At 34.2% G+C, this 17,643-nt stretch overlaps 1 protein-coding gene across 4 annotated transcripts in view; it reads left to right on the top strand.

Moving 5' to 3' along the window:
• Positions 1 to 17,643, top strand: part of Stim (stromal interaction molecule) — a 44,422-nt gene that overhangs the window by 648 nt on the left and 26,131 nt on the right. Inside the window, exons 2-6 of one of the 4 annotated variants that reach the window (XM_032433415.2) lie at positions 699 to 814; positions 886 to 1,058; positions 1,121 to 1,715; positions 2,679 to 2,726; positions 3,002 to 4,472. In XM_032433415.2, coding sequence (XP_032289306.1) covers positions 699 to 814; positions 886 to 1,058; positions 1,121 to 1,715; positions 2,679 to 2,726; positions 3,002 to 3,048 — 979 coding nt within the window. In that variant the 3' untranslated portion in view covers positions 3,049 to 4,472. Of the gene's footprint in view, positions 1 to 698; positions 815 to 885; positions 1,059 to 1,120; positions 1,716 to 2,678; positions 2,727 to 2,793; positions 2,969 to 3,001; positions 4,473 to 17,643 lie in introns of those variants that run through there. The other 3 variants (XM_070211020.1, XM_070211019.1, XM_070211021.1) reach the window with 3 other exon arrangements.

The raw sequence follows: 17,643 nt of genomic DNA, 5'->3' as shown, positions 1-17,643 counted from the left end.
TCGAAATAAAAACAAGTAAGAGTTTCTAGTCGGGAGCTCCCGACTAGGGGATACCCTGAACCCTCTTCTTCCAACATCAAATGCATATACATATATATTCTATTTTAGAAGCTATATGTCAAGTTCGATGACTCTAGCTCTTATTATTTATCAAAATTGCCCAAAAAACAGGATATCGATATCAATTTTTATCGATTGCTTGGAAACGGAGTAAGTTATCGATTGTCGGAAACAAACTCGATCTGCGCGGGCACTAGTAGCACCTAAATCTAAAATTTCAAGTCTAGCTCTTCTAGGTTCTGAGATTCTTGCGTTCATACATACGGACAGACAGACAGACGGATATGGCTCGGATCGACTCGGCTATTGGTGCTGATCAAGAATATATATACTTTATGGGGTCGGAGATACTTCCTTCTGCCTGTTTCATAGATTTGGATTTTGCACATAACCTTATAACCATTTGTAATGGGTTCAGGGTATAAAATGCTTTAGACCATACATATAAGTTTCATAGTAGGTTTGATAACAGAGTAAAACATTTAATTTTGTTACCTATTGATATTAAGTTCAAAGTGGGAGGAAGACAGTCTTGAGTGCGTGGGTGGGGATAACCCTGTGTACAGCACTGCTGAATGAAAAGATCATATCAAGATAAATGTATTCATTATTTCATTTAACTTCTATTCTTCTTCCAGGTTGGCTGTAAATAATCTACATTATGTAAGCAATGTCCTAGGCATAAAAGACCCAATACATAAGCAAAAAATATCTCTTAAAGCTATGGATGTTGTTCTATTTGGACCGCCACGAGGTAAGCAATAAGCACAGTTCTGTATGATTAAATGTAAGGCAATTAATTGGGCAATCGATTGTTATTGACAGAAACAGGCACTCGCTGGAAGGATTATATTCTTGTCACTCTTTTATTAAGTGCTATAATAGGTTGTTGGTATGCCTACCAACAAAATAAAAATGCTAAGCGGCACTTGCGTCGCATGGCACAGGACATGGAAGGATTACAACGGGCTGAACAAAGTCTACAGGAAATGCAAAAGGTACACTACTGAATTGAAAATGGCAGAATAACAATTTTGTATAAGTATAAACTTTTTTTTAGGAATTGGAGCTAGCTCGTATGGAGCAGGAAAATGTTGCAACGGAGAAAATGGATCTTGAAAGGCGCCTCAAAGAAGTGCCTTCCCTTAGTTCGTCTAGCTCAGATCTTGAGGTACAGCAGCTAAAAAAAGAAATTGAAATGTTGCGCAATGAATTAACACGTGCTGAGTTCGAGCTGGTTGATAATTGCTGGGCGCCCCCCCAGCAGTTGCAATCATGGTTACAGTACACATATGAGCTAGAAAGCAAGAACCATCAAAAAAAACGCATTTGTGCTGAGAAACAACTTCAATCCGCTCGCGAAGCATGTGAAAAATTACGTAAAAAGCGATCAAGCTTGGTTGGCGCTTTTGTTTCAACCCACGGTAAGAGCATTGATGACGTTGATCGCTCTATTGTCGAAGCTCGTAATGCTCTTGGAGAAGTAACCAACGAGTTACAGGAACGCCTGCACCGTTGGAAGCAAATTGAAACGTGCCTAGGCTTAAATATTGTCAATAACAACGGATTAACATACTTAGAGAATGTTCTCTATAGCCGTAATGGTGGCATTACTGGCAGCATCGGTGGTATCAATTCCGCAAAGGGTTCTAGAGGTACAAATTATTAATTCATTTTTATGCCCTGAACCCATTAAAAATGGGTATAAGGGTATATTGTATTAGTGCAAAATCCAAATGTATGTAACAGGCAGAAGGAAACATCTCCGACCCCATAAAGTATATATATTCTTGATCAGCACCAATAGCCGAGTCAATCTAGCCATGTCCGTCTGTCTGTCCGTCTGTCCGTATGTATGAACGCAAGGATCTCAGATGTAGGTCCTCCTAGTGCTTGCGCCGATCGAGTTTGTTTCCGATAATAGATAACTTACTCCATTTCCAAGCAATCGATCAAAATCGATATTGACATCCTGTTTTTTTAGCAAATTGGGTAAATAATAAGAGCTAGATCCACCAAGCATGATATGTTGCTTCTAGAATGTTATATATATGTCAAGTATCTTTCATTTTATGCATATCGCCAGCTCCCTGCTGCCACCCAGGGCTATAAATCAAGTTAATAATTCAACTTTCATTGCAAACCAATTTAAGCCACAGTTTAAATGCGATTGACTTTTTCAGAATACACAAATATTCTATGGTACAATAAGATATACTGTAGCAAATTTCATAAAGATCTGTTAAGAAAAATCCAAAGTTATATGCAACTGCGCAATTGAATGGGGCAGCAGCTTTAAGAATTTCTGTATACATGTACACACACACACATTCATGTGTGTCTGCTTCGCATTCTAACAGCATGGTAATTGCGACTTTTCTCTGTTATGCTACTTTAGTTCCTTTTTTATCATAAGTGTTTAGTTATTGGTGTGGCTGCTGAGTAGAGGCATAGTAAATTCTGCGGTCTGTCTCGAGTTCGAGCCCTACCGGGGATAGTATTTTTTGCTTTTTTTTTGGTGTTTGAATAAGCAGGTTCAGGGTATTTCCTTGTCGGGAGCGCCCGACTAGAACTTCTTGTTAATATTGAAAATATCTTTCATATGTTTGGAATTACAGCGCGGATCACATGCAGCACGGACGACTTAGATGATGATTCAGTACAAGGTAAGATGCATTTTGAGAATTTTTCACTGCTTGCCACGGAGTAACTTTGTTGCGTTTGACTGGAAAGACAGCAATGGAAAATCCTACCTTGCGGACCCAACAAACCTACATTTGATTGACCAACAAACATATTTTAAATAGTTATATTCACCTAATTACTTTTTAAAATTATTTGTTATGTTTGCTATACTTATATACATATGCATACGAAATACAGTTAGTCAAGCGACTATTAATATTAACGTCTTATTATATAATTTCATTATGAAATCAAGGCTGCAAATCGGTTGTTGGGAGACATACATCATTCTGGAGATTTTAAAACTTAAAAACATATATGTATGTGACTCTGTATAAATTTTGAAAATATTAAACTTCGTTAACCACCACTAAATTTGTTTATCCCATATCTCCTTCTTGGTTTGCAGCGTTTGCTTACTCCCAATTTTTAAAATGGTTACTGTCAATGCAAAAAAACGTTTAACGGAAGCTACATCAATATTATATTATCGCATAAAATATATTTATATTATTCAGCTAACAGCAGTCATTCTTATTAAATCGTAAGCTGTTCTACAATTGTTTTACACTATGTTAGTATATATAATTGCTTTAAAAAGAGTGACATGCTGCTTTCAAAAAAGGTACAAATGTAATATGATCACGCGAATTGTGTTTCCTAAAAACTTAAAAAAAAACTAGTGAAACTTGTAAATGTTCTAATTAAAACAAAATTTGAATTACGTGCGTACATAAATACATATCGCTTATTCACTTTCGTCTGTCATAATTTCAAAAAGATCATTTGCATTTTTGTTATACCCTGAACCCATTAAAAATGGGTATTAGGGTATATTGTATTTGTGCAAAATCCAAATGTATGTAACAGGCAGAAGGAAGTATCTCCAACCCCATAAAGTATATATATTCTTGATCAGCATCAATAACCGAGTTGATCTAGCCATGCCCGTCTGTCTGTCCGTCCGTCCGTATGTATGAACGCAAGGATCTCAGAGCCTATAAGAGCTAGAGACTTGAAATCTTAAATATAGGTACTCCTAGTGCCTGCGCAGATCGCGTTTGTTTCCGATAATCGATAACTTACTCCTTTCCAAGCAATTGGTACAAATCGATATCGATATTCTGTTTTTTGGGCAATTTTTGTAAATAATAAGAGCTAGAGTCACCAAATTTGACATATAGCTTCTAAAATAAAATATATATATGCCTTTGATGTTGGAAGAAGAGGGTTCTGTAAAATGAGCACTTATTGTCAATGATAAATAAGTCAGCACGTCAGTGCTGTTTTGTATCTTTGTTCAGAATGAATTTATTCACTTGTTATAATGTTCGCTTAGCCTATGGATATACATACAGATATACTTATGCTGTTATTCGTTAACAGCTACAAAGAGAGGGAGAGTGGATAGCTCGCATATGCCTGTATTAGTGAGCATATATATTGCTCACGGAATGCGCTCAGACGGAGCGTGGGATATGCATCATAAGCATAAACGGTCAGCTAGTGAGGCTAGTGAACCGCGCTGCGTAATATGAGACCGAGCCAATACATAATGTGGCTCTGGGCTCGTTTACTATACTATTGTTATTGTATGCAACAAAGTGCTGCATACTTTATGTTTAAGTATTTATATTTAAGGTATTCTGTAAGGGCATATACGCACTACACCTCCCTTTTTAGAGAAATAACGTAACATTATGAATGTGTAGTTATTAAATGAACTTAATTATTGTGGGTTTTTTTTTTTATAAAAAATTGAAAATTTTTTTTTTTTTTTATATAATAAGAAATTCTAAATGTTGGAGTATAAAAGTACAAAATTATTTAGGGTGTAAAAATTTATAATTCGTTTAGTTGTAAAAAAAAATCAGGCCGTCATATATTTTTATTTTATTTTATTAAGAATTAAAAATTTTTAATCCATTCTTATGAACTTTTTGTTTTTTATCTTTACTATCTTTAATAAAAATGTTGTCATTATTTTCTATTTTCTCTTTTATATATGGTCCTAAATATACTGGGTCTAATTTTTGCCCTGTTTCATTTCTTATAAGTACTTTATCTCCTACTTTTATTTCAACATTTTTTTAATTTTTCATTACATGCTAATTTTCTAAAAACCTTGGCTTTTTCTAACATAATTCTAGCTCTTTTGTATGCTATTTCTAATCTAAGCTTTATTTCCTTAGAGTAGTCATCCAAATTATACATAGGATCTATGTTATTAGTTTTGTTTAAGTCTATGAACTGTTTTGGTAGTCTGCCAAATACTAGTTCGTATGGACAATACTCATGCGTTGCTGATGGTGTCGTATTGAAGCAATAAGTGAAATATTGAACCCAGACATCCCAATCAGATTTGGCTGCAGAGATGTATGAACGAATGTATTCATTAAAAGTTCGATGACTTCGTTCTATTGTCCCTAATGTTTGATGATGATATGCAGTAGAGGTGAGATTCTTGATCTTCAAATACTTGCATAAGTCAGTTAAAATCTGGTTTTTATACTCTGTTCCCATGTCCGAGATGAACGTCTTCATTGGACCAAACATGAGTATGAAATTTTCGAATATAGCTTTTGCGACATTATTTGCGCTTTTGCCCTTTATTGGAATGGCTACTAAATATTTTGTAAGGTCGCATATTAATGTGACTATGTATTCATTACCATTTTCCGATTTGGGTAGCGGACCAACTGTATCCACTATCACTATATCGAAAGCATTCACAGGTGTTTCTGTGCGAGTCAGAGGAGTTTTTGTGTGCGTCTTTGTTTTAGACATTTGGCATTTTTGACATCTACGTACGTACTATTTTATATGACGTGTCATATTTTTCCAGTAGTAGTGTCTTTTTATTTTCGCTAACGTTCTTGTTATGCCGCTATGACCTCCTTGAATTGGGTCGTCATGGTATGTAGACAATATTTGTTGTATCTCTTATTCATCTTTTATTTGGGTCACCGGCTGGAGTAGCGCTACTCTTAAAGATTTTAATATTTTATTGCCCATTTTGAGTTGGCTAATTTTTAATATGCCGGCTTCTGTTTCAAGCCTTTGGCAGAACTGACCTTAGTCGGGGATTCCATTAGTATATAAATCGCTAACTTCAATTCTTGCGATAGTTTTATTTTCATGTTTAAATAAACATTTAGATTCTGTTATGCGCAAGGTCACTACTTTTCGTACTTCATCATTGCTAATGACTTCATGTACGTTGGGCTTAGATACATTTTTATGACTTTGCCTTGGCAGAAGTTTATAATTTTCTACTGTACAGTTTTTATTTTGTCTACTTTGTCGCCTGGTAGTGACTTTCAGGACTTTATGATGCATAGCTTTGAGTTCCTTTATATTAATACGCGAAAGTGCGTCTGCTACGAAATTATGTTTCCCCTTTAGGTATTCTATCTACTGTGAAGTCGTATTCTTCAAGCTCTAGCCGCATGCGAGTTAATTTCGAACTGGGATTAGTCATAGAAAAAAGATATGTCAATGGCCTGTGATCCGTTTTAACAGTAAAGTGTTTGTCATAAATATTTGTTCTAAAATGGGTAATTGCCCAATGAATTGCCGCTAACTCTTGTTCTGTTGTGCTCTTATTGCTTTCCCCTTTTGTAAATGAACGAGATGCATAAGCTATTGGAAGCTGAATACCGTCACGGTTTTGAGTTAGAACCGCTCCGCAAGTTTGTTTACTAGCATCTGTTATAATGCAAAATTCTTTGCGAAAATCAGGATATTGTTATAATGTGGGGTGCATAAGTGATTCTTTAAGGTCTTGGAATTCGTTTTGGCATTCACTTGACCGTTCAAAAGGAACATTCTTTTTAGATAATCTAGTTATGTGCCGTGAATAATCGGCGAAGTTTTTTATAAATCGAAGATAATAATTGCAGAATGCTACAAATCGTCTCGCGCTATCCACATCATGAGGGACAGGATAATTTTTGATGACATCAAATTCCTTGTCATCTGGCAATACTCCTTTGTCAGTGCATTTGTGACTTAAAAATGTCACTTCATGCATGAAAAATTAACACTTTTCTGGATGCAACTTTAGGTTATATTTCCTACATATATTAAAAGCATAAGTTAAGTTTCTAATCATGTGTTTTTCGAAACATTCTATCACCATTAAATCATCCATACAAAGGAATGCCTGAGAAGGTTCTAAGCCCGAGAATGCTATTGTCATCATTCTTTGAAATGAATTTGGTGCTATTTTAAGACCAAATGGAAATCGCGTGAAGCGATATGCCCCATTGCTCATTGAAAAAGATGTTATAATTCTAGAATTTTCTTCAAGTTCAATTTGGGGAAAACCTGACATTAAGTCAAGACATGAAAAGTATTTAGCTATGCCCAGTTGGTCTAGAATATCATCAATTCTGGGGAGCGGGAATTTATCAGAAAGTAATTTTTTGTTGATTGGGCGATAGTCAATTACTAATCGCCATTTCTTTTCTTCCGAATTTGGTAATGATATTTTCGGAACTAACAAGAGTGGGCTGTTATACTCGGAGACAGATGGTTCAACGATTTTGTCATTTATTAATTTCCCTACTTGTTTTTGAATTTCTTCGAAGTGGCTATGCGGGATTCTGTAGTTTTTAATATAAATGGGTTCATCATCTTTAAGTCTAAATGTTTGTTTTTAAAAATTATTTGTCGCTATTGGTTCTGTATACTTGGTGTATAATTCTGTTAGTTGACTTTTGAATTGTTCGGGAAATTTTTTTTTTAATTTTGAAAGTACTTGTTCGCTTCTATTTTCTGGATTAGTGTTATGAATGTCACAAACTGTTAAATTTTCATATTGGATTTTGTTTACTTTGGCCAATTGGTCGAAATTAGTTGTGTTTAGAAGGCGAATGTATACAAGTTATCACCCAGCCCGCAAGGCAATTCTTATTGAAATTATAACCAACATTTCAGTATAAGTCGCTATCCCAATTACTTAGCCCTTTCAGACTTATTAGACCCGTTTCAATCACTACGTCCACTTAACGCACAGCTGCAGCTCTGCTAACATAAATATCAAGATTCCCGGCTCTAACATAAACATAACAGCGTAACCACTTAACATAAAGATTCATATTTTCATGCGCAATTCATAACGTAAACTGAAGACCCAGTCTCTAGAGCGCAATTGCTAACGTAAACATGACTCAAAGCGTCTAGCTTACGCACCCCACCCCTTTGTTTCAAAAACTTTAAATAAAACAGAAAGAAATTACGCCACAAATGAAAGGGAATTATACGCCATTGTATGGGCATTAAAAAACCTTAGGAACTACTTGTATGGTGTTACAAACTTAGAAATCCAAACAGACCATCAACCACTTTCTTTTGCAGTTTCTGCACGAAACCCTAACTTAAAAATGAAAAGATGGCATGCTTTCGTAGAAGAATTTTCCCTTAAAATATTTTACAAACCAGGATCTACCAATTTCGTCGCTGGCGCATTATCAAGGGTAATAATCAATCATATTTCCGAAGAAGAACCGTCGTCCGATAATGAAACTATGCATTAGGCCGACAGTAGTTATAAAAGCGTAATTGAAGAAACACACAAACCATTGAACCAATTTCAACAAAAACTACTTGTTTCTAAAAACAACATAACAATTCATGAAAAATATGAAGTTTTCAACTTAAGAAGACATATTATAGAATACGACACAGTACACAATTTAATAATCATACTTAAAGAATTTCTCGAAGATTTATACGAAATCCAAAACTCATTAAAAAACACTTTTAACAACAAATTTTTATTTACTAAAAACTTTGTCCTGGACATCGAAAACAAAAATGACCAAGAAATTATAATAGAAGAAACACATGCTCGTGCTCATAGAGGCTTGGACGAAAATCTTAAGCAAATTCTCAAATACTATTATTGGCCAACACTATATAAAACCCTTAAGCAACACATACGCTACTGCGAAATTTGTAATAAAAATAAATATAACAGAAGCCCTAATCAAATTCCTATTTCTAAAGCCCCTATTCCGGAGAGAGAAGGTGAACAATTACATACTGACATTTTTTATGCTCAAAAATTAACATTCTTGACATGCCTAGACCCATATTCTAAATTTTTAGTGATTAAGGAAATCAATGACAAATCAGATATGGCAAACAAAGTGTTGGAACTTATCCAAACTTTTCCTTTCGGTAAATCCATAATGATGGGCAATGAACCAACGTTTTCCTCGACATAATTCAAATCGTCGTCTCGTTCAGGTATAGCGATTTATCATGCAGACCCCAGACACAGTTTAAGCAACGGTCAGGTAGAAAGAGTTCATTCAACAATTATCGAAATTTCTCGTTGTATTCAAGAAGAATACAATATAATGGATCATTCCGAAGTCGTATACCGAGCAGTTAAAGAGTATAATAACACAATTTAATCGACAACTCAACAAAAGCCATGTAACATATTATTTAACAAAAAAGAACACCCAAAATTGTCAGAAAAATTAAAATCAGCCCAAGCCAAGATGTTAGAGTACCATAACAAAAAGAGGTCACAAAAAAATTACCAAGAAGGTGAAATAATTTATGAAAAAAAAAAAAACATGGCGAACGAAACAAACTACAACCTAGATTTAAAAAACAGGTAGTTAAAGAAGACTTAGGAAATAAAGTCAAAATAAACAATAGGGATCATATTATTCACAAAGACAATATCAAATTCTAGCCTATTTTATGTTTTTTAATGTATTTTTAGAATGCACATTTTCTGTATCTTATCTGTTTTACTGCCGTTTTGCGGTGCAGACATTATCAATTATTCAAATGATGACTATGTCCTACTTGAGGATACAGATAATCTTTTTTATACGAAGCATACGGAGAAGTTTTTCACGTTACTAACCTAAGTTTTTATAACGATATTTTTGAAAAAGAATTAAATTTTTTTAAAAAGAAAAACAATACAATTGATTGGGAAGTAACCTTGGAATTGAATTTAATCAAAACACTCCTTTCTGAACTTACACCTCACAAAATTGCCAAACATAGAATCAATGAACTAGGCACAATTTTTAAATTGATCACAGGAACACCAGACCATGATGACATGATAACTATTCAAACTAAAATCAATGAACTTGTTCAAAACAATAATATGCAAAATCAAATCAATTCGGCAATTTTCAAAGAAGTCACTAAAATCACAAATCTTTTAAGAGATATTAAATTTAATCAGGAATTATTTATGAAAAAATATCGACTTATCACTTGACCTACAAAATCTGCTGGATACTATCACATTTTCCAAAGCCGCAATATTGAATCCAAAAATCTTAAATAAACAAGACATGATAAATGTATTTAATCACGAAGCACTCTATCACTCTAATCGATCTTTTAGACATTTCCTCTTTTTCGATCGTTTTATACCAAGGTTTAATCATAGTTTTTATAAAATACCCTACAATTAATTACAATTGTAAGTTATACAACGCTAAAGCCATATCCCAAACAGATGGAAAATTTTTCGTTAACGACAAAATTGCTAAATGTAATAACACGTTTTACCTCATTGATAACTTTAAAAGAGAAATTTATAATAGTTTTGCCCACATTAATTTTGAACCAAACTGTTTTGTAAATCTCCTTAATAAAAAATTTACAAGTTGTATAAAATTATCCGAAAAAAATAAACCAATAGATTTATAAGAGACGGCGCTATTTTAGTATCAGGCACAAACTGTATTAACTTACAGGCATTTACCTTGTTAGATTTAAAACCATAGTAACCATAAACAATTTTACCTACACCAATGTAAAAGAAAAAATTCTTATTTATGTAAAACACAATAAATTCACATACTACTTAGTTGGTGAATATCAATACTATAATATAATTAATAATAATACTGAACTTCAATTAGAAAATACAAATATACTATTAAAAATTGTTATAAAATTATAAAGTAATCATTAAAAAGAACCTTTTTATTATATATACTAATTTTTATTTTTACTATGGTTAAGCTTCTTGAACGCTGCCCTTTAATAAATCTAAATCCCCTCAAAATACTGAAATTGAAATCGTCAAGTAATCAAAAGTACCATAACACTCAAACTACAGAAACAGAGCTTGACATATTAAACCAATTAAATAAACAAATTGAATCTTTAATAAGTAAGAGGTTCTAGTCGGGAGCTCCCGACTAGGGCATACCTTGAACCCTCTTGTTCCAACACCAAATAAATTAATAAAAAAAAGTTCCCTTGGCAGGGCTCGAATTCGCAACTGACCGCATTACTTGCTGGCGACTCTAGTCAACAGCCACACCAGCAAAAAAAAAAGAAAAATAATACTTTCCCCGGTAGGGCTCGAACTCGCGACACCACCACCGCACCACCTGCTATGCGTCTACTCAGCAGCCACTCCAATAATTAAGTACTTATGATAAAAAAAGTAAGAGGTTCTAGTCGGGAGCTCCCGACTAGGAGATACCCTGAACCCTCTTCTTCAAACATCAAATGCATATATATATATATATATATGTATATATATATATATATATATATATATATATATTCTATTTTATAAGCTATATGTCAAGTTTGGTGACTCTCGCTCTTACTATTTACCAAAATTGCCCAAAAAACAGGAGGCCGATATCGATTTTTATCGATTGCTTGGAAACGGAGTAAGTTATCGATTATCGGAAACAAACTCGATCTGCGCAGGCCCTATGAGCACCTACATCTAAAATTTCAATTCTCTAGCTTTTATAGGTTCTAAGATCCTTGCGTTTATACATACTGACAGACGGACGGACGGACAGACAGACGGACATGGCTAGATCGACTCGGCTATTGATGCTGATCAAGAATATATATATTCTATGGGGTCGGAGATGCTTCCTTCTGCCAGTTACATTCATTTGGATTTTGTTCAAATACAATATACCCTCTTAACCATTTTTAATGAGTTCAGGGTATAAAAAGGAACTAAAATAACATTACAGAAAAAAGTCGCAATTACCATGCTGTTAGAATGCGAAGCTGACGCGCATGAATGTGTGTGTGCACATGTGCTCCTAGTGCCTGTGCAGATCGAGTATGTTCGAGTTTCAGATAATCGATAACTTACTCCGTTTCCAAGCACTCGATAAAAATCGATATCGACATCCTGTTTTTTTGAGCAATTTGGGTAAATAATAAGAGAGCCACCAAACATGATGTGTTGCTTCTAGAATATTATATATATGTCAAGCATCTTTCATTTTAAAGCTGTCGCTACCTCCCCGCTACCACCCCAGAGCTATATATCAAGTTAATAGCCCAACTTTTATTGCCAACCAATTTAAGCCACAATTTAAGTGCGATTGACTTTTTCAGAATACACAAATATTCTATGGTACAATAAGATATACTGTAGAAAATTTCATAAAGATCGGTTAAGAAAAAACCAAAGAGGCGTAGCAAGTGGTGCGGTCTGTCACGAGTTCGAGCCCTACCAGGGAACGTATCTTTTTTTGCTGGTGTAGCTGTTGAGGAGAGTCAACAGCAAGTAATGCGGGCAGTTGCGAGTTCGAACCCTGCCAAGGAAACTTTTTTTTATTAATTTATTTGGTGTTGGAATAAGAGGGTTTTCCTTAGTCGGGAGCTCCCGACTTACTTCTTACAGCTCACTTGTTTTTTTTTTAGTGTTTTTCCAGTTGATCAGACCCTTTTTTTCATGAAACGTTTCATTGAATATATTTAATATATATATTAATAAATTAAAAAAAAAAAAAAAAACACAATAATGTCAACAAAAAGTTTAATAAAGAATATATATTTAATGGAATTCAATGGAATTGAATAAAATTGTTTCCATTATTCAGAAAAAACGTTCTGAGTTTGATAGATCATTTAGGTGCCTCAATAAAAGTGCGCTAATATCAAACCAAACAAAAATAAAACATGTTCAAGTTCTAGTAGAATCACACAACAAAGTGCGTGACATTGTAAACAACAATGAATGTAGGTTAAGAGATTTACATTTAACACAATCAATTGACGTGTTAAAAAGGCTGCGTAAAAATAATTATTAGACACATTTCGGAAAGATATAATTTTCAAATATTTGTTTCGATGCGCTAAATACACCAGCAACATTCGAAATCACTGATTTAATGGATTATATATATTTTTTTTTAGCCTATCCTTATGTACTTTTTGTTTCTTATCTTTACTATCTTTAATCAAAATGTTGTCATTATCTTCTATATTATCTACTATATATGGTCCTAAATATACTGGGTCTTATTTGTGCCCTGTTTTGCTTCTTATAAGTACTTTATCTCCTACTTTTATTTCAACATTTTTTTAATTTTTCATTACATGCTAATTTTCTATAAACCTTGGCTTTTTCTAACATAATTCTAGCTCTTTTGTATGCTATTTCTAATCTAAGCTTTATTTCCTTAGAGTAGTCATCCAAATTATACATAGGATCTATGTTATTAGTTTTGTTTAAGTCTATGAACTGTTTTGGTAGTCTGCCAAATACTAGTTCGTACGAACAATACTCATGCGTTGCTGATGGTGTCGTGTTGAAGCAATAAGTGAAATATTGAATCCAGACATCCCAGTCAGTTTTGTCTCCAGATATGTATGAACGAATGTATTCATTAAATGTTCGATGACTTCGTTCTATTGTCCCTAATGTTCGATGATGATATGCAGTAGAGGTGAGATTTTTGATCTTCACATACTTGCATAAATCCCGTGTCTGAGATGAACGTCTTCATTGGACCAAACTTGAGTATGCAATTTTCGAATATAGATTTTGCGACATTATTTGCGCTTTTGCTTTTTATTGGAATGGCTTATAAATATTTTGTATGGTCACATATTAATGTGACTATGAATTCATTGCCATTTTCCGATTTAGGTAGCGGCCCAACTGTATCCACTATTACTATATCGAAAGCATTCACAGGTGTTTCTGTGAGAGTCAAAGAAGTTTTTGTGTGTGTCTTTCTTTTAGACATTTGGCATTTTTGACATCTACGTACGTACTCTTTTATATGACGTGTCGTATTGTTCCATTAGTAGTGTCTTTTTATTTTCGCTAGCGTTCTTGACCTTCTTGAATTAGGTCGTCATGGTATGTAGACAGTATTTGTTGTATCTCTTTTTCATAGTTTATTTGGGTCACCGGCTGGAGTAGCGCTACTCTTAAAGATTTTAATATTTTATTGCCCATATTTTTAAAAGAATCTTTTGAAAATGATTTAAAGATCTATTTGCTCTGTGCCATTTTGAGTTGGCTGATTTTTAATATACCGGCCTCTTTTTCGAGCCTTTGGAAGAACTAACCTAGGTCGAGAATTCCATTGGTATATAAATCGCTAACTTCAATTCTTGCGATAATTTTATTTCCATGTTTAAATAAACATTTAGATTCTGTTATGCGCAAGGTCACTACTTTTCGTACTTCATCATTTGTAATGACTTCATGTACGTTGGGCTTGGATGCATTTTTATGACTTTGCCTTGGCAGAAGCTCATAATTTTCTACTGTACAGTTTTTATTTTGTCTACTTTGTCGCCTGGTAGTGACTTTCAGGACTTTATGTTGCATATCTTTGAGTTCCTTTATATTAATACGCGAAAGTGCGTCTGCTACGAAATTATCTTTCCCCTTTAGGTATTCTACTGTGAAGTCGTATTCTTCAAGCTCTAGCCGCATGCGAGTTAATTTAGAACTGGGATTAGTCATAGAAAAAAGATATGTCAATGGTCTGTGATCCGTTTCAATAGTAAAATGATTGCCATAAATATATGGTCTAAAATGGGGAATTGCCCAATGAATTGCCGCTAACTCTTGTTCTGTTGTGCTCTTATTGCTTTCCCCTTTTGTAAATGAACGAGATGCATCAGCTATTGGGAGCTGAATTCCGTCACGGTTCTGAGTTAGAACTGCTCCGCAAGCTTGTTTACTGGCATCTGTTATAATGCAAAATTCTTTGCGAAAATCAGTATATTGTAATAATGTGGGGTGCATAAGCTTTTCTTTAAGGTACTGGAATGCGTTTTGGCATTCACTTGACCATTCAAAAGGAACATTCTTTTTACATAATCTAGTTATGTGCCGTGAATAATCGGCGAAGTTTTTTATAAAACGACGATAATAATTGCAGAATGCTACAAATCGTCTCGCGCTGTCCGCATCATGAGGGACAGGATAATTTTTGATGACGTCAATCTTCTTGTCATCTGGCAATACTCCTTTGTCAGTGCATTTGTGACCTAAAAATGTCACTTCATGCATGAAAAATGAACATTTTTCTGGATGAAACTTTAGGTTATATTTCCTACATACATTAAAAACATCAGTTAAGTTTTTAATCATGTGTTTTTCGGAACATCCTATCACCATTAAGTCATCCATATAAAGGAATGCCTGGGAGGGTTCTAAACCCGAGAATGCTATAGTCATCATTCTCTGAAATGAATTTGGTGCTATTTTAAGACCAAATGGTAATCGCGTGAAGCGATATGAGCCATTGCTCGTTGAAAAAGATGCTATATTTCTTGAATTTTCTTCAAGTTCAATTTGGTGGAAACCTGACATTAAGTCAAGGCATGAAAAGTATTTAGCTCTGCCCAGTTGGTCTAGAATATCATCAATTCTAGGGAGCGGGAATTTATCAGAAAGTAGTTTTTTGTTGATTTGGCGATAGTCAATTACTAATCGCCATTTCTTTTCTTCCGAATTTGGTAATGATTTTTTCGGAACTAACAAGAGTGGGCTGTTATACTCGGATACAGACGGTTCTACGATTTTGTCGTTTATTAATTTCCCTACTTGTTTTTGAATTTCTTTAACGTGGCTATGCGGGCTTCTGTAGTTTTTAATATAAATGGGTTTATCATCTTTAAGTCTTAATGTTTGTTTATAGAAATTATTTGTCGCTATTGGTTCGGTTTCCAGTCCGAACACATAACTATACTTGGTGCATAATTCTGTTAGTTGACTTTTGAATTGTTCTGGAAAATTTTTCTTTAATTTTGAAAGTACTTGTTCGCTTCTATTTTCTGGAGTAGTGCTATGAATGTCGTAATTTTTTAAATTTTCATATTGGATTTTGTTTACGTTGACTAATTGGTCGAAATTAGTTGTGTTTAGAAGGCGAATGTATACATGTTTGGATGCTGCTATTGTATTTGCAACATAAATTCCATTATGTATTTCTTGATTAGGAACAAATATATAATCATTTACTGTATTAATCTCTATTTTTCGAATTACTTGGGATCTGGCTGGCAAGAGAACTGTGTTGTTGCCAGCACTATATGTTATCGGAACATGAATTGGATAATTTAAATTTTGAGATCTAATTATAAACCAGTCTTCACTTGGTTTGAAATCTAATTGACAATTGAATTTTTTAATAAAATCAATGCCTATTATTCCATCACACGGTATTGAAAAATCAGAATCTACTAAATGAAATTCGTGTGGAATAATATATTTTGTGTATTGAAGTTCTATTGACGTTGTTCCTTGAGATTTTATTACACCTTGGCCTATGCCTTGGATGTTTATAATTTTTTCTTCTTGAATTTTGAAATTGTCTGAATTTATTTTTAAAAGTGAGATATCTGCACCAGTATCTATTAGGAATGTGAGTTTATTTTCAGTTGAATGATTATAAAAAGTGACAAATATATTAAGACTGTAATTGATGGAATGAACCTTTACATTTACTGGTTGTTTCCTAAAGGGTTCTGAGAGTTTTCCGGCGTATTTTGCGCCATTCTCACATTGTTACTATTATAACCTTGGTTGGAGTTACCTCGGCCTCTTCCTCTATTTTGGCCTCGTCTTCCTCCACGGTTATTGTAATCATTGTTATTGTTGTTACCGCCTCGGTTATAATTGTTGTGGTTGTAATTTCTGCCACGATTATAATCTCGGCCTCCTCTATTATTATTGTTTGCACCTCGTTGATAATACAGGACAGTGTTACTCTGACCTGTTATCTCCGTGCAGCTATTGACAAATTTGGATACGGCATCATTCATATTTGTGAATGTGCCTGCCTGCATGATAAGTTTTACCTTATCAATCGAACAATTTTGGGTCATAGCTTTTACAGCTGTTGTAGTGCTGTATTTGTTTGCAAGTGATTGGCTTAGACCTTCACTGATATAGGCGCCTTCAAGGGCCTTTGTCAGTTTTTCCACCTCTTGGGTGTATTGGTTAGCCGTTTTATTTTTCTGTTGCAAGTTAAGAAGCTTAGCAGATACAACTTCTACCGATTCTCCTTTTACCGCACTTGATAGTTGCGTAATGATTGCAGCAATTGTCTGCTCATTACTTAGGCTTATGGGCGTTAGCTCATGTGTGCCTTTTAAGGTTTCTAATAGATTCAAAGAATCTAGAAAACTTTGTAGATTTTCTGGCTTACCGTCAAACTCTGGTATCAGAGATGTGGCTAGCTTGATAAATTCTACAACTGTTTGTGCCATGTTTACTAATTTTGTATCTTCTATTTGGTCGTTTGTCAGTAGTGACTTATCAAATGTTACCGGTGTATTTAACACCGATGAAAGATAAAGCTGGAGATCATACTTTTTATTTAAGTTTACCAGATTATCCCTTAGACGCTGTAAAACGTCTGAAGTTTGGACTCTCTGTAAACTTGTCAGTTTATTTTGACACTCGGTAACTAGACTCCTGATTTCATTATACTCATATACAAGGATCTCAGTATGTTTAATTATGGTGGGTCTTAAAACTGGTGCGCTTTTATTAAGGCACTTGTATGATTTATCGAAATTTTCCCTATGCCGCTTTATCTTTTCTACTATTTGGGACCAGTCCATGTAAGGTTCCGCTACTTAAATATTTTATTTAAGCAGTGG

Source organism: Drosophila virilis, unplaced genomic scaffold, assembly GCF_030788295.1.
Source record: "Drosophila virilis strain 15010-1051.87 unplaced genomic scaffold, Dvir_AGI_RSII-ME tig00001758, whole genome shotgun sequence".
NCBI lineage: Eukaryota > Metazoa > Arthropoda > Insecta > Diptera > Drosophilidae > Drosophila > Drosophila virilis.
The sequence above is the reverse complement of the archived record's forward strand: the minus strand, read 5'-3'. Positions and strand labels throughout refer to the sequence as shown.